Source organism: Colius striatus, chromosome 6, assembly GCF_028858725.1.
Source record: "Colius striatus isolate bColStr4 chromosome 6, bColStr4.1.hap1, whole genome shotgun sequence".
In the NCBI taxonomy this organism is placed as follows: domain Eukaryota; kingdom Metazoa; phylum Chordata; class Aves; order Coliiformes; family Coliidae; genus Colius; species Colius striatus.
In genome coordinates, this window is record NC_084764.1 from 2,588,213 (window position 1) to 2,606,689 (window position 18,477).

At 42.2% G+C, this 18,477-nt stretch overlaps 1 protein-coding gene across 3 annotated transcripts in view; it reads right to left on the bottom strand.

The window, feature by feature from the left end:
- The window catches only part of ZNF106 (zinc finger protein 106), a 39,651-nt gene that overhangs the window by 19,993 nt on the left and 1,181 nt on the right, over window positions 1–18,477 (bottom strand). For 2 of the 3 annotated variants that reach the window (XM_061997951.1, XM_061997949.1), the window contains exons 1-5: window positions 18,269–18,371; window positions 11,158–11,243; window positions 9,967–10,028; window positions 4,761–4,958; window positions 544–2,640 (exon numbers count right to left, since the gene is read on the bottom strand). In XM_061997951.1, the coding sequence (XP_061853935.1) occupies window positions 544–2,640; window positions 4,761–4,958; window positions 9,967–10,028; window positions 11,158–11,211 (2,411 nt within the window). In that variant the 5' untranslated portion in view covers window positions 11,212–11,243; window positions 18,269–18,371. Of the gene's footprint in view, window positions 1–543; window positions 2,641–4,760; window positions 4,959–9,966; window positions 10,029–11,157; window positions 11,244–18,268; window positions 18,372–18,477 lie in introns of those variants that run through there. The other variant, XM_061997950.1, reaches the window with a different exon arrangement.

Here is an 18,477-nt window from a genome sequence, read left to right on the forward strand (position 1 = left end):
CAAAAGTGAAGTAAGGTTTGGATCTCTAAAGGTCCCTTCCAACCCCTGCAATTGAAGTACTATAGAATTGCTTCCTCTAAATACAAAAGCAAACTGTGTATCAGATTAAAGGTTAAATAAAATGAGGAGGGGGTTATTTATTCTGCCTGCAGCAGCACAAGTATTTCCTCTAGTCCTGAATACACAAAGAAATACACAACTGCCACGGCACTGCTGACATCCCAATTGCATTTTTACCTTGTTCCACTTACCAGAATCTGAAAAGCAAATCTATGACCAGTGCCCATATTCAGATATGAAGCAATGATTATGAACTGATCAGAATCTTCTCTAGTGCTACTTACCTGTGGACAGGCATCCACAGCAGCAAGCAGTCACAAAAACCCTCACATCACTTGTGTCTAGCAAAGGTCAGCGTGTACCAAGCTGCATTCTGAAGCCTTACTTTTAAGACCCTGGAATTCATTTCAGATGTAGAGAAAAACAACCCTCCTCCCTCAACACGCACACAGAGAGGCACAGTTACATCTGAAAGCTACCAACCTTGGTAAACCTTTGCCAAGCTCCTGTTTCTTCTTGGTTACCTGCTGGATGACTTGATCCCAGTTTACATTTCGCCGGGAAGCACTAAGAATCTGCCTGAGGGTGGGTTTAAGCCCTGACTCCTTCTCATTCTCACTTCTCCGATGGCCACTGACGTTGCGAATGCGCCGTGCACTATTGAGGTTGGGTTCTGGAAGATGTGTCCCCACTTTGCTCTTCAGACTGATATGTCGTGTCAGGTCTCTTTGCAGAGAGGCAGGGAGGCCAAGTTTGCTTAAATCAGGAAGGATGAGGCCTAGTGACTGGCTTCCTCCTTTTTGCAGCTCATGATCTGAAGGATTTTCAAAGCCTTCCATCTCAAAGTGATCGTGTGACTTGACATGCTCTTCATCCCCTTCTCCATCCTGTGAGGTTTTCAAGTCCACTTGCAATTGGTCCTGACTGTCTGATGGAGGAACTGCAGATTCCATCTGAAATGCAGAATCCTTTAGATCAGCAGAAGCAATACTCGAAGCAGACGGCTTTTCATCATCTTCCTTTTCAGAGGTGGCAGGTTTACCTTCTGGAGTGTCACGGGGTAAACCAGGACTAACAGAAGAACCCAACTTTTCAGCTCTTGCTTCTGACTTCTCACTTACTGTTAAATCATCATCGCTCACATCTTCTAAAGAGCCTTGTCTGAACTCACTCTTTGGCACTGCTTTCCCATTTTCTTCCCTATTCTGACCACCTGTGTCCTTGCAGGAGCTTAAGGGTCCATTTTGCAAGGAGCGGTTGAACTGGACATCTTTGGGGACTTGTTCTGCTTCACTCGAGTCAGTAACAGGCTCTCCAAGATTGCTACCAAGCACATCTTTGTCATCTTGTAAGTTACCAGCACATGCATCATGCTGCTTCGATGAATAAGAGGATGAACTGTTTGTTTCCAAGTTCAGTGCATTCAACTGATTCTGCTCTTTGCCACCAGTCGAGGATAACAGAAGCTTCACGTTTTTCAAGAGACTGTTTGTGTCTTGCTTTGGGGAAGATAACTTCCTATCTGTGATATTCAGAAGAGGGGATTTCAGTGATGGCATCCTGTTACTTCTGCCATCATCTCTGTCAGGCTTTTCACCACTGCAGCAGTCTTCCATTCCCTTGCAGGAATCAAGGTGATCTGAGGTTACATTGGAAGGGGAAGTCGCTTCCCGTTTTTTAAGTTTTGAAAGGCTAACATTGGCTTCATGACTTTTCCCTTTCACTGATGAATCAGCAAGAGGTATAAACAGGGGATCTATCTTCTCTGGAGTTTTAGAAACGTTATCTTCAGAGCGTGGCTGCTGCTCTGCAGCTTTCTGGGTCGGGTAGGGTGTCCAGCGATACATTTTATCTCTGGAAGGACTGATACTTTTCCCACTGGCTCTTGAAGTTTTGCTTTCTGGGTGCTTCAACATATCAAAATCCAATGCCCCCTCAGAAGGAAGTTTATCACTAGTAAAATCAAGCGAGTCACTCCTATTCTTGCGCTCTCTGTATGGCAGAACATCGTCGTCTTTCTCCTGCCGTTGCCACGCGTATCTATCCTTGTTATATTTAACGGGCTCTACTGAATACGTATCTCCTGAGCTTCCAAAATTCCAGCCATTTGCACCATGGGGACTAGATTTCCAGTTTCCTCCATAGCCCTTTGAATTCCAGCTAGAAAAATGAGCTGTTCCTTCCGAATGCCAGGTAGAATTTCTGTCCCTGGCACTGTGATGCCAACTGGGTGCTCCTCCTCCCCGCCCGCTCGGGTGCCAAACGCTCCCAGAATTCCCATAGCTATGCCGACTCAAAGAGCTTCCTGAGACGTTTTGGTGCCACCCAGGGCGCCCCCTTGGGCCACCTAAATGTCTGTTTGTACTAAGATTCCTCTGAGAGTGTGAATATTTGCCTTGTCTAGCATTATTATAATCCTCCTTGTCCCACTTCCAGTCCCTTTGTGATGCGTTATGATGACGCCAAGTTGATTGATCGTAAGCTTCTCTTTCTTTGTAAGCAGCTCTTTCTTCTCGCCTTCTCTGGGATCTCCTATCATCACATTCTAATTCTTGGTTTCCACAGTTTGGTTCAGCTTGCCTACAAAACAATTGAGGAAAAAGACTCAACTGTGGTGCCATTCCACTGAAATCCAGCAGCACAGGAGCCTCCTGCATGTTGTTTGCACTAGGGAGAATCAGAGGTAACCCATTTAGCTGCTGCACTGTTCATGCTTTTGTAGTGTAGTCAAACATTGTACCTTTCCTTATGTATGACACTGGTCTGGCTGCTTGGGAAGAGTACAGGAATGTTGCCAGAGCACGCAGGGGTGCAACCAGGAAGCCTCAAGCCCTTGTAGAATTAAACTAGGCCAGGAAAGTAAAGGAAAATAAGGAGGGTTTTTCAGGTACATCAGCAGCAAAAGGAAGATTAGGGAGAATGTGAGCCTGCTGCTGAACACAGAGGGTGACCTGGTGACAGGGAATGCAGAGAAGGCTGAACTACTGAATGACTTCTTGGCTTCAGTCTTTACAGCCAAGGCCTGCCCTTGAGAAGCCCATTCCAGCAAGTTCCACTTAAACGTAAGGAAAAACTAGTTCCCTGTTGAGGTGAGGGAGCCCTGGCCCAGGCTGCCCAGGGAGGGTGTGGAGGCTCCTCTGGAGATCTTCAAAACCTGCCTGGACATGTTCTTGTGTGACCTGATCTAGGTGGGACCTGCTTTGGCAGGGGGTTTGATCTCTAAAAGCCTCTTCCAACCCCCACCATTCTGTGATCCTGTGATGTCTGAAAACTGTTCTTACAAGAAACATTGAATTGGTGCAGGGTCAGTTCAATAGACTAACTCTTAAATACTTCTGTTTAACTCAGAAGATAATATTCTGTTCTATTTACTAGTTATTGGACTGGTAAGAAATAGAGAAAAAGAAAGCTTGTTTCTGTTGTGTGATCTTGGTCATTTGAGTGATACTGACAGATGGAAAAGTTATGAGTAGTGAAAGTAACTACTTTTTCTGAATACTCTTCTGTTAGTGTTAGGTGGCATAACTAGGGTGAACTGATACAAAGTAGCATAGAAGAAAAGTTAGACTGAGAAAAGCAGTTATTCTACTTATTGGAGTAAACAACTGAGATGATGTCTCAGTTGACAAAGCTGAAGTTAAAACACAAATGTAAAAACATCCACAGAAGCTGCACCTCAGATGCAAAAGCATTTTGTTCCATTTCATCCAACAGTCCAGAGCAGTGCCACAGCATGCAATGCTGAATCTGTCTGAGCCTCCCAGAGCACTACCTACTGCCCTTTGGACAGTACTTGTGCTTGGCAGCTATCATGAACACGTGGTAAATTCTCACATGTACGTTTAAAGATAAATGCTAACTTAACACTGACAGTTATTCCCAGGGTCAGCAGACCAAACGTGCCAAGTGTTCTGCCAAATGAGGAGTTTCAATTAAAAGTCTTTCTTCCAAAAAGCTGACTATAGAAATGCTCCTTTCTGACATTACAGGAATACATTCCTTCCAGGACAAGAATACATTCCTTTCCTGGACAAGACAGGAAACTCTCACACAACTGCTCAAAACCACTTGATTTGAGTAAACTGGAAATTCATTTTGTTCTCCCCTTTAAGTTTTCCACACATGCCATCCAGTTTTGCTAAAAGATGCTGTCAAATGGGAAATGGCCTCCTGCAGAGGATGAAGTAAGCTCTAAGATAAGAAAATAAGCAACGTTGAAGTGATACACTCTAAGTTCTAGGAGCTGACTCAACTAGATTATGATCTAATGGAAACAATTCTGCTGTATTAGTAACTTAATCCATTCACTCTCTTCCCTCTCCCCCAACCAGCAGAGGTATTTTCTGAAATTTTAGTTGTCTCAGAATACCAAGGTCAGGTTCCCATAGAAACCCCCCACCCCAAACAACAGCAGCATTTGTTAAGCCTCTGAGTTAAATGGGTATCAAATACTCAAAACTAAATCAAAACACACAAGCAGTGTTTCTATCCATCATGGAGTAATTGTACTTACTAGTAGTAGCTCAGCAGAGGAAGAACATTCAGAAACACATTTACATGTTGAAACTACAACACCCACAAAAGTCTCTTGGATTGTTCTCATAATAGACTAGCTAGAGGCAGCCTACATTTCCTGAGCACCTAAGCCTCGGGAGCGTTAGAAGCAACTCTGTGACCCAAGAGGACAAAGGAAAACTCACCGGTTCCGTTCTTTCCTTTGCTTGATGAGTTGAATGAGTTCTTTGTCAAAGTATTCTTCTTCTGCCTCTTCTTTCTCTTCCTCTTTCCTGCCATGAGCATCAACATTGTCTTTGTGCAGCTGGCTGGAGATGTGCTTAGCGTATGCTGACAAACCCACCAGCGTCACCCTGCACACCTGGCATTCATGGTTGCTGTCCCTAGGAAGAGAGGCAGAGAGTGGATTTTCAATCCTGCCAACAGGCATGGCAGGTATCTCTAGTCTTACTTTGTTTCCTCTGAATATGCTCGAGTTAAAGGCAGCTTGGTTTTGCTGTGTCTACTGAAGTTACTTGAGTTCTCTGGCTTTGTCTTTTGAGGTCTGGTTTTTTTGATGGTCAGTTTTCAACAGATTTTTTTCCAACAATCAAGAGGTAAAAGGCTTGGTAATAAAACTGCATTCATGGGGAAGGAGAATTCTTCTTGAATTGTTGTACTCAAAATCTTTTCAGAGGAAACATAGTGAGCGAGGAGGCAGGATGGAAGGCTTACAGAGCTAGCAGGAGCTGCTCTGAAGCCCATCCATGCTGCCAGCTGCACTGGGGAAGCCTGGTGACAGCTTCTACATTTAATCCTTCCCTTCAGCCTTCCCCCAGTGAAATTTAGCAAGGGGAGGAGGCAGTATGTGGATACAGCCAATCCTGATACAACATCAACCTAAACCGGGACAGCTGAGACCGCTGCCTGGAATCTAAAGACTCCACAGCACAGCGAGTGCTGGGAACGTGTCTTCAGTTCACTGTACTTTATTTGGCTCTCAAGTGTGCATGAGCTCTGCTTTCTGCTTTGGAGGACTTATCTTAAAAAATACAGACATTATTTCAGCTGGAGGAAGTTGACAGCTGTGCCAGACAAATGGCTTTACTCATGTTTCAGTGAAATTGGAATAAGGTTACAATATATTTGTTACTTTAAAAAAAACCCCAAAACTTAAGACTTCTAAAAATATCTCAGTTGTTCTCACAACAAAACCTTGCCATGCTGCACTGTTAGGGAAATATATAGTTAACAATAAGCCTAAACAAGGAAAAGATGTTCACCACTTAAAAAAAAACAAGTCAGAAAAATGATTAACAAGAGCATTACAGGCTGGGGGTGACCTGCTGGAGAGCAGCTCTGCAGAGAGAGACCTGGGAGTGCTGACTGATAACAAACTAACCATGAGCAATGTGCCTTCATGGCCAAGAAGCCAATGGCAGCCTGGGATGCATCAAGGAGAGTGTGGGCAGCAGGTCAAGGGAGGTTTTTCTCCCCCTCTGCTCTGCCCTGGTGAGGCCTCATCTGGAGTCCTGGTGTCCCGTTCTGGGCTCCTCAGCTCCAGAGGGACAGGGAAGTGCTGGAGAGAGGCCAGTGCAGGGACACCAAGATGATCAGGGGACTGGAGCATCTTTCATACAAGGAAAGGCTGTGGGAACTGGGGCTGTTTAGTCTGGAGAAGAGAAGACTGAGGGAGATCTTATTAACATTTACAAATATCTAAAGGGTGAGTGTCAGGAGGTTGGAACATCCCTTTTTTCTATAGCAGCCAGCAACAGGACAAGGGGTGATGGGATGAAGCTGGAACACAAACAGTTCCACTTAAACTTAAGAAAAACTGTTTCAGTGAGGGAGCCCTGGCCCAGGCTGCCCAGAGGGGTTGTGGAGGCTCCTTCCTTGGAGGGCTTCAAGACCTGCCTGGACATGTTCCTATGCAACCTGATCTAGGTGACCCTGCTTCTGCAGGGGGGTTGGACTGGATGATCTCTAAAGGTCCCTTCCAACCCCCACCATTCTATGATTCTATGATTTTCCACTGCAAATATCTCAGTGGGACCCAGTTAGGACCCACTGTTTTATTTATCCTGGAAATCTGTAGTTTCCCTACTAACAGAGTTGAGATTTATAACCGATGCAGTCACTCAAGCACAGATAGAGAGGATTTTATTTGAAATAGACTAATTCATAAAAATTACACTTTTTACATGTAATTATTTTGTACATTGCAGCCTAACTACTTGCAGATGAAAGACCTGCAAAAGCTAGGAGCTTACACATTTAGTCTGTATTTTTCAGAGAGAGGCATACTTCATTTTGCACACTTTACACTCAATGATATTCAAAGTCCTGGTACTACATATTGGCTTAATGAGATAGCCCAAAGTACAACAACGATAACCAAACACAGTAAATTTCACTAATGCCATCAGAAGAATGCTCTCCACACTCATCAATGGCACAGCTATGCATTGCTAATAAGACTTCTTTTTAACTTAGGTCATTACACGAGGCAAAGTGCAAACAGAAAACTGGCTTCTTGCTGAAAAAGGTGTTCTTCTTCCACTTCAATGATAAGCATAGCTCAGTGGTACTAATTAGGTTTTAGAAAGCAGTCCAAATCCTTCATGAGACCTATGTTTCCATCAATTCTTTCATAAAAGTTGATTATCCTCATTTACAGACCAACAAATGCAAAGCTTTACTTACTTTGGACAAAGCCAGTGAGTTGGCAGCTGGCCTAAGGACAAAGAACTTGTGTCTACCACTTCTAACTTGTAAGTTAGTAATTACAAAGCTGTGCCTCCTGTCACAGCTGTTAGTCTGGGGGAAAAAAAAGGGTAGTGACTAGTTTTCTCTGTCCTGCTCTTCATCTATATGAACCTAAAGAAAAACAACACTCTCTTTTCTAGAGGAACAGCTGTTTTCAGTGAAGATGAACTGGCTAAAAGTTCAGACAGTTACACTTGAGAGGATTTAGATTTCCTTCAGTCCTTTCCTTCCCTTATGCCTGTTATCAGCCAGAACACTCCATGACACACACTGATCATGTTTACACATTTCCCTACCATACAGGAACACCACAAAGTCTTAATTGTTCAACAAGAAGGACAAAAGCAGTCTGATAAAAACGTGACAAAAGTACTCTCAGTATGAAAACATCCAAGAGCTTTATTTACTGGATGTGTACTTCAGACAGCAGGCTCAATGTCCATCATACAACAGGATTTCTGTTGTACTCAACCTTCAGTTCTCCTTATATATCACACTGATTAAGACTTCAAGAAGAGAAGAGCCTTAAAGTGTTTGAGAAACTTATTCTAGCCCTCAAAGTTATTAAATTTACCTAAAAAGGAGAAACGTGTGAACACATGTGGGAAATTCCTTTACCCTGCAGTACTTGGACTCCTAAAAGACTCATGCTAAATGGGAGGAAGGAGGAGAGGCACAGGGGAAGAGAATAAGGCTGCAGCTGCACAGTGGAACATGAAGTTCATGATTCATTTTGAGAACAAACATCTTCCATGCATTCTTCTGAAAGAAGTAACAAAACCAGTAACCTAGTGCTGGAAAATATAATGATAATGAAACTGATGTCTTCATTTCAGTCCTATGGAAATTGAAAACCATGAATTGTCAGGTCACTTGCAAGCCACTGCAGACACAATATAGAACTTCTAGAAGTTACTGTTACCTGCAAGAATCCTAAACTAAAAACCAATTAAAATACTAACTTAGAAGGCCAGGAAAAAGATGCAAAAATATGTGACATTCTAAGCTAATCTCAGAATCACTGTCAGAAAAAGAAAGTCCAGAATGGAAATGCTCCACAGGTTAGCTGGCCCCAAGTCAGCTTCTAGTGCAGAGCACACTCTGGTTTCTGAGCAACCTCTTCCCAGCTGTTCAGTAACAGGACAAATCGTTTTCAAGCTCAACAGGACAGATACTCAACAGCATAGAATCATAGAATGGTAGGACAGGCTCTTTAGAGAGCTTCTGCAGAGTCAAGTTCTTTTCCCAGTTTACTAATCTGCTGTGAAGCCTCAGACAAATTAATCAAATATGAAATGGAAGTGGAAATTAGACAACAGAGGTTATTTACAGACAGTGAATATGTACTTTGGGGTAAGCAGTATCTTTTTACTCACTGTCCTACAAGAAGGGTTATTTTTTTGAGAGCTGATTTGTAATGTTGGCAGACAAAGGCAGGCATACACACAAGCTATAGATCTTCTGAAAGTCTTTTAACTCAAAACCATTTCAATGTGCTACTTTAGACAAAGTACAGCAATACTTAACAACTACACTCAGCAATGGTGTAAAGGACTACACAGATGGTCCAAAGACATTTCTTCAAGTGTCATGTACATTACACAACCTTGTACTCCACACATGGACATTGTTCTGCAGCTGTACATATGCTTTGCATATCAAAAGTAGCTGGAGAGAAACAAGCTCCTAACACCCTCTGCTTTTGAAACGTTGTAAAACAAAACAATTTTTACTAGAATTCAACCTAGCAAAACTTTACTGCATTGGCATTAGTGTCATTGTATAGATCAGAGTCTTCATTTCACTCTTTAATAGTTAACTCTTAAAAAAAGATGGCCTTGAGCCCCAACAGTTGCTCTCACACAGAACAACAGACTAAGAGCTATATGGACAAAAAGATAGCATGCAAACAGATATAGCCTTGTTCCCTGGATATAACTGGACAAAATGTATCTCCCACATCTCCAAGAGTGACAAGAGGATCACTTCTTTGTTCTTTAATAGGTGTTTATAAAAATAACAAATCTTTTAACAAGTTTGTGCTGCAAGATGATTAAAAATTACAACCTGAATCCATATTATCAAGATGGTATTTAAACATCCCTTAACTCTCTCCTCCTGCTTTCCAAAGGCTGCAAATAAAACCCAGTAGATCAGAATGATCATAAGAGACATAACTGTGGCTATGTCTCTTAACCAAGGTGGCAGAGGATAAGGTAGTCATTCAAGCAGATGAAGACTTGACATCCAAGATACCAGTCTTCTCACAGTGCTTTAAAAGATCAACAATTGTTGCTACCTCATTGAAAACTTCAAAACAAACCTTTTAAAAAGGAAAAGATCAGTGTTCATAACTCTGCCAAAGGGAGAGTTCCAGTGCTTCCAAGAAACCAAGCATGAAACTGCCAAGACTTAAGCCCCATGTTCTTTCATTTTGTCCTACTACAGCGCAAGAAATACAAGAGAGCACGTTACTGTTTGTATCTTGAGTCATTAAGAGAACATGTTCACTGTCATCTTTATCACCAGGCATGCAAAATAAGTGATGTATAAAATTATCTTATGTAATTCAGCTTGTATGGGAACTAGGACGTGAGTTCTTCCAGAGTGAAATATGAAATGCAAGATTGCTCTTATTCATACCTTCCCTTCAGGTTTTCAAGCTCTCTGTGGTGAAGCATGCTTCTCATGTGTTCTTCCATCTCCTTCAACGTGGGAAACAAAATAGCAAAATTGGTTAAAACAACACAAAATGGCACATCAGATTTGAAAAGCTCACTTTTGAGACCTCTCCTGCCTTGCAGGAAGGTGTAACTCTACTCCTGCGGGGCTGTAGAAGTTGCCATTCCCAATTCTATGACCATGAAAGCAAAAGCAGTCACCCTCTCAGGAAGTCATATAATGTTACCATTCCTGAGGAAGGACACACAGGAGTCATTAGAATTCAACAGAAGGGGAGCAGAATTCCAGGAGAAAGACAAACAGGAGTGCACACAGCAAAGGTAATGAACTGATTTTTGGCAGATTGTGGTTGATCATAGTTTTTATTACAAGTCTCATCACAGTACTTAAACCACTGTTTCCCTGTACAATCTGAGTCTCTATCTGTATTATGACACAGTTGTGATTTCATCATCACATCCTATTTTCCTCTGCCAGATGCACTTCAGAAACTGAGATGTATGTAACATGTCAGTTGAAGATTTCACTTTCTCTTGGAAATCTTCAAAGAATAGATGCTAATCACTGTACTCTTTAGTCCTTAAAAACCCACTTACAATGGGAAAGCAACATCTTCCAACTTGGAGAGCTATGTGAATTACTACATTGGCATTTGCAAGGGACCTGTGTGCCATGTGGCTAAGCAATACATGAAAGTCCACTAAGAAACACTCATTTTCAATGGCTGATATACAGTACACAGAAGACATGTCAAATGGATGCATTATGGATACATGCTGTGCTGCATAATTCCACATTCTCCTTCCCTGTGGAAACATAGACCTCCCAAAATGAATCAAAATTCAGTATATTACAGTTTTCTTAACATACCATAACTTATAGCCAGATGAGTTTGCACACTTTTCATTTTAGTATCTTTACACAGCACTACAAAAACCTCCAAGACCTCTACACTTTAAGCATTCAGAATCACCTGCACAGCTCACTTCAAAAAGGATGCTCTAAAACATATGCATGATAGACCTAGATCAGTATATTCCTGATAGGGAAAACCCCCCATTCTTCACACACTTTTGGAATAGAAGCATCACTTACACACATTGTGTATCAGTATCATCACATGGGTAGCTACCACCAGGTGTGAGGCATTACCTTCTTTGAGTTGTACACGATGTGACATAATATGCATTTTCGTTCTCGAACCATGCTTCTTATTCTGGAAAGATCTTATCCCACACCTGCAGATACAAACAGTTTTAAGACAACCAACATTAAGAATTACTTTTCTTTTTCTCAGTAATCTAGTAAGGAAAGGGAAAATGAGTTACTATTCCTGACAACACTTGTGTTGAGTTTCTTTAAGAGAATACATACCTCTTGTGCACAGTCCATATTCTCCAAGAAGAGATTAAGGTAGTTTTGAATAGTCATCTACACCAGCTTTAATAAAAAGTAGCTTTCCCTTTCTTTTGTTTTGTTCCTTATCCTAGAAAACATGCATTCTACAAGCACACAGAGATCTCTGGGAATCCTTTGAGCTACTCAAAAAAGATTAACAAAATGCTTTTCACCTAGGATGATGAAAAGGAAATAAGGAACTGGGAGAAGCAAGCAGGGCTAACTCGGGTCTTTACACTGGTATACAGGACAAGTCAAGAAAGATATTTGATGCCCTAGGAAAATAAAACAAAGGCCATTTATGACATCAAAGACCATCAGCCTTCAAGGTTTATCAGTTCATTTATTCACCATAAAATACACCCTGCTCTAGGTGGTCCTGCTCTGGCAGGGGGGTTGCACCGGATGAGCTTTCCAGGTCCTTTCCAACCCTTGAGATTCTGTAATTCTTGGATGGCTCCTAAATCCTGCTACAAAACCCATGGCTCATTCTAATGAAGTACTTCCATTTCACTGTAAAAGAACTTTCACAAAGTACTTGGAAACACATTATAAACTCAAGGTATTCCCCCACTCACCAGCCAGCCATGGAGCCAGTGATGGTGTTTCATTACATCATTCATTGGTCTGTTCAATCACAAAACATGCACACCAAGAAACTTCAGACACAGAGCTTTCCCTACATAAATGCAGGCATATCTGAACTCTTAACAACAACAACAAAGACATATCCTACACTTTGAACACTGAACAACTTTCAAGCTTTTGTCAGATTTAACAGTTTATGCTTTGGAAATCACCAACTTGCACTGGAAGTTGCTTTTTATGGGCTGCTAATAGGAAAATAAGCTAGTATGAGCAAAACGCAAGCAAAGGTATGGTTTTGCCATAAAGACCTCACCACCATATAAAAGAGAAACACATATCAACAGCAAAACACAAAGCCTTCTAAACTCATGAGATGTTACAACAACTTCCTCTTTTGAGGGAATATAACTCATATTCAATGGGGCTTTTTTTTTGGCTTGTTTTAAAGGAAAGGAATGCATGTTACAACCATGCTATGTAAACATGCAACTCGCCCATAGCCTGCACCTGCCCAGAGCTTAGAAACGTCACACAGTTTTAATTAACTTCAGCAAGTCTGCTACAGAGAGTTTGGAGAATGCTTCTCACAAATAAAAATAGCCTACAAAGAAAATTAGGCATTAGACTACTTCCTGCTACAACATCCATTTGTCCACAAGGTATTCAAGCTTACCGGATAACATACATTAAAAATGTACGTCAAGGTTAAATCTGCTACACATCAGTGGCTGAACACTCTGACTATATAAAGCCACAAGTGCCTTGGAGTGGGGCGGGCAGCCCAGCATTCCAGCTGCCTAGAAATCCTCAGAAGGCCTCAAAGAGATCAGCAGCACTGGCCTGCCTAAATGCTGCATGTCCTTACAGATAGCACTGGAAACTCTACACTTCATGAGGAGTCTAGAAGCTTGCCATGGCAGAACGCTCTGCAGCGATGCCTCCTCAGCTCCTCACGTGGTTCTCTTGCTTTAGTAACTTCTCTCTTGCAGAAAACAATTGCAGCATATCCTAGTTGAGCTGCAGAGAACAGTAGTACAGCTGAGGAGAGGAGAGAGGAGCAACTCCACACAGTGCACATCCATGAAATCTTTAGTTGGTTGATGGGTGGGCACAAGGCTATTTTGACTTAGAGAAAAGATTCTTGCTCAGAAAAAACAGGAATGGAAGTGTATTTAGACCCTCAAAAGCACTGCTAGCCTAGGCCATAGATAGTTTGATTATCATAACTAACTTTGCTAATCTGCCAAGAATCACAGAATGGGAGGGATTGGAAGGGACTTTTAGAGATCATCCAGTCCAACCCCGCTGCCAAAGTAGGTCCCACCTAGATGACCGAGAGTGGCTTAGCAACCACATCAGCCAGCTCCCTCAGCACTCTTGGATGCATCCCCTCAGGTCCCATTGACTTATGAGTGTTAAGCTTTCCCAGCAAGTCTTCAACCTCTTCCTCACCCAGCTGTTGTCCAGACCATCCTCCTGTCCTTGCTGGACTGGGCTTCCCAAGGGCTGGCCTTGGCTGTAAAGATCGAAGCCAAGAAGGCATTTGGTAGTTCAGCCTCTGCACCCTCTGTGTTCAGCAGCAGGCCCAAATTCTTCCTTTTGCTGCTGATGTGGCTGAAAAATCCTTTCTTGTTTTCTTTTACTTTCCTGGCCAGGTTTAATTCTACAAGGGCTTTAGCCTTCCTGGTTGCAACCCATGTCTTTTCAAAAGAAAACCTGGAGAACCCCACATAGGCCCTTGAAAGCTGTACCAAACCAACTGTTGTCATAAACAAATGCTACCAACAGTAAAAATTGCTAATCTAACTCATTTATTAGAGCCTGGTAATAAAGAGAGATTTTCTTAATGAAAAATGTTAGACCACAAAACCATTTCCTTGTATTACACAACATTCCAAACATCAAAGCCATCTCTACTGCTGAGAGAAAGCTGTACAAAGCCAAGTAATTCATCACAACACACGCCTGTGCTCAAACTTCATCACCTCGAGCAGCACCAAAAGCACCAACATTCAAAGACTATTTTTCCTTCCCAGATTCACTGCCCTTGAGGCATCTGAAATCATTATGCATTCCCTTGCTAGACCATAACTTTTACCAATTAGCTAAACATTTCCTCTGGGCATACGTAGGAGGTGCTTTTAACCTTCCTTCTGAGATGCTGCTCCGTGCCAAATCAATAGACAGAAACTGAAGGACTTACTAAAGTTGTCATGAATAACATGAATACTTTTCTCTAGCTCATTATCATGCACTTTACATTGTAGCCACGGAGTTTGTTTGGGTTTTTAACATGGCAAAAGAGATAACTATAATTACAGTCCAGTAGTTAAAATACTGTACCAGACACGAGACTTTGAAAGCAAACTCTTCCCTGCTTCTTAAGATTTCATCTCCTTCTCACAACAGGCTGAGGGTGTTCTGGACTCCTCAGTACTGAAGCAGCAGCACTGAACAGCAAAAGTTATAACAGGGCAGGTGAATTCTCAACTGTTTCAACATTAAGCCAAAAGGAGAGAAGACTTATAGATCAAAGTTCTTTTCAGTTCCTGTTAAAAGCAATAAAGTTGACTGTAACTATCCTAGAAGGTACTGAGCAGAAACTGTTTGTGTGCTATCCCACGAGTTCAGCTGACTTCTTACAATATACAGGGGAGGCATAGTAGAGATAAGGAGACATACTTTAAACAGACCAGCATAGGCACAAGAACACCTGGCATGAACAGAGTTTTCATTGATGTCTGGTTTTAGTTCAACTAAACCGAAGAATGGGGTACAGACCAGAAGGACACATACATCTGAAGTCACAACCAAACTGCATTTTTCCAATTCCCTATGAATAAGCAATGCTAATAATCTCCTAATACACAAACTTCAGCTTTCCTTGCTGTAAACTGAGACAGTATCTCCTCTCTAGTGAGACTAAATGCCTTATTACTATCCTTCTTACAATAGCTTTTTACACACCAGCAGATTCAGGTATACACAGTGTCCTGATTGGAACAGAGAGCTGCTCAGCATCACTGCTGTGTGCTGTCATTTAAGACATTTAAACTCCATATGCCTGGGAAGCTTCTGTTCTCCCCAGTACTCTCAGTTTGCTTTCAGACATATGTAAATTCCTTTTCTTCACACAGTTTTCTCAAATGCCACATTTCATAAGCCTATTAAAATTGCTATTCCTCTTTACAAATTGCCCACAACATCCTAAAAGAAATGTGCAAAACTGGTCATAACATTTCAACTAAGACTCTTCTTAGCATCCTTAGGAGAGGGGAATTGTCTTTGTACCCCTACTACCATTACAGCCTCAAACACAGTAAGACTTAGGATCAATAATTTTCAATTAAGAAGCATCAAAGTGATCTACAACATGCAGAACAAAGAACCTAACCAATTTAGATGTTTCTGTTACAAAAAAATGACATCAGCTTATTCTGATAGCCTAGTGTCACTTGAAGACAGTTAAACAATCAGACCCTTAGAGGAAGGACAGAAATACCTGCCACTTAATTTTACACTTATTTCTGTGATATTTAGCTATATCTTTGCTTTTCCTTCTTAGGGTATTTAAGCTCATCAAACCCTTCAACAGTATGCATACCATATCTCTTTCACTAATTAGAAGTTAAGAGCAGGAGGAACTCAGAAGCCAAATCAAAACAGACTCTAGTCTATACATCCCATCTACTGCAGTTCCACAGAAGTGGGGACCTGGCATTGGCAAAAGTCACTAAGACTACCTAAGAAAACCTACATGGACACAAGAGTGCACGTAGGAGGGCAGACAGACACTGAGCTTTTTCTATTTATACAGTTACTACAGAGTATGAAGAGCATGATTTGAGGCACTGGAACCAAGGTAACCAGGTCACTTAAGTATATGGAGCTCTGATGCCAAGAAAGTTCTATTGAAGGATCCCAAACATAAAGACAGTAAACATTAACAATCAGGCAATTGAAATACAAGAGTCTGACTGAATTCTGACAGCAATGCTGTTTGACCCAGGGCTGAATATTAACAACTTCATCAACCAGGGATAAAAAAATGTATAACAATCTAGGATCAGATGAGAAAAACTCTTTACACTACAAATATGAGAAACATGTGAATAGCAAGTAAGTTATTCACCATGCACAGTATCCTCTTATTTTCCTATAACCAGCTAGAGCCAGATAACATCTCAAATCTTATGACACCATCTGGTGGCAGAGATCACAGAGGATGATTACTACACGCTAAAATGAACTGTCTCCATTTAAACAGGAGTCTGACCAAATTTAAACTGTCTTCCAGATACCTACTGAATTATACTTACAAGTCAAAGTGGAATAAACCAATGGTAAATAATTTTATCTAGATAAAGTTATCTACAAGTCTTACTACCTCTGTACACAACTGGGATATATATTTATAGGCTAGTGATTGCTGCCATTCTTCATACTGGATGTAAATCAAGACGCATTTAGCTGACACCTCTTTAAACATGTGACATTTTTGGACAAACAGGTTAGAGTTTTGGTCACGGGGATCAAATTTACTCAGGTAACAGACTAACACAGTCTGTCTGAAATCAATGACTTGTCTCAAATTGAAGACACTGGAACATGGCACCTATGCAACAGATTTTGTATACAAAAAGCAGTCAGTAGTGAAACAGGCATGATGGTGTAACTGCAGTTGTCTTGTATTGCCAGCTCAGCTTAAGTCAAGAATGGATAAAACAAAAAGTGATAATACAGTTGCCTTTAACAGAAGAGATTTCAGGACAAGAATCTGTTTTTCAAGGTAAAAAAAAACTATAAAGACACATTTCTTTGGCCCTTAGAACCTGCAATATTTATCCCAAATACTCAAGTCAGAAGGGGAAGACACTTTTGAACTTCAGCAAATCTAGTAACCAAGATTTTGGACAGCTAAGTGGGTTTTTTTTAGGCTAGGATCTATCAGCTCAGCAAAGCAGTCAACTAGTTTAATAAAGCCATGGAGGTGTGACTGAAACAAGTAGCAAATAACATAAAATCAGAAATAACCAGTAGAGATACAGGTAAAGCAGTCCCAGGAACTCATGCTGAAAAAACAAAGCTCACCAAACCTCAACCCTCTCTCAGGTCATGCCTCAGAACTCATCTGTTCTACAAAGCTCTTTAAAGCTGCATTTCAGAAGGTGTAGGAGGGAAGGTGAAAAGGAAAATTTCTTAGTGGCAGGAGACCATTATTATCAAACCACTATCAATAAAGGACACTAAAGCATAACTTTATTAACAATGCTACTTCTATCCAACGTTTGTAATATTTTTCAAGCTTAAGTTTTTTAGTATCTCTGAATAGTTCTTCATAGAATTTAAGTTTCTGCATGAACTACGCTGCTTGTAGCGATGAATGGACTTTCAGATACCTCATATTTGGAGCATCTTCCTTACGAGGAAAGGCTGTGGGACCTGGGGCTGTTTAGTCTAGAGAAGATTGAGGGGGGAAATCTCATTAATATTTGCAAATATCTAAATGGTGGGTGTCAGGAGGTTGGGGAAGCACTTTTTTTCTGTTGTATCCAGTGACAGGACAAGGGGTGATGGAAAGAAGCTGGAACACAAAATGTTCCATTTGAACATATGGAAAATCTATTTCAGTGTTGAGGTGAGGGAGCCCTGGCCCAGGCTGCCCAGGGAGGGTGTGGAGGCTTCTTCTCTGGAGGTTTCCAAACCCACCTCGACACATTCCTGTATGACCTGATCTAGGTGGGAGCTGCTTTGGCAGAGGATTGGACTGGCTGATCTCTAAAGGTGCCTTCCAACCCCCACCACTGTGTGATTATACGATATTTCATTTTACTGTACTTGTTTCACACTATCAGCCCCACTTCTTTTAGGTTTCCCGGCATTCATCAGCACATTTGTACATGCTTTCACCACGACACATTTTGAGCTGTATGTTATGATGAAAGCAGCTAAGTAGTTCTGTACCCAAAGCCACTCTTTAACCCTTGAAATGCTTCTGGCATGTATGAAGAGACAGCACGACAAGCTACACATCCTTAACAGAGAACATGCCTGTACTTAAGAGGATAATAAAGTCCGGGGATCACTGCGGCAATAAGGATGCTCATAAGGCAAAACCAAGCGTATGCCCACTCCAAGGCGGGCTGCCCACTGCGGCCCCTCTAGGCCTCTGCCCCGCTCCGCTCCCCTCCGCCTGACCCAGAGACACCCCTCAGCACCCTCGCTGCCGCCTTAGCGCTCCCACAACCCTCCCTTCCTCCCAAGGCCCAGTACTCACACATCCCACCCCTTGCCAGGGCAGCGTTCCGGATACCCATTCCCCCGCCGGGCCCGCGCCGAGCCAGCCGCCCGCGCCGGGACCCGCCGCCCTCACGGCAGCAGCGCCGGCCCGACCCCGCAGAGACCCGCGGCGCACGGCGGGGGCGGAGCCAGCGCCCCGCGCAGCCAATGGCACCGCAGGAACGCGGCCGCGCTGCATGCCGGGAG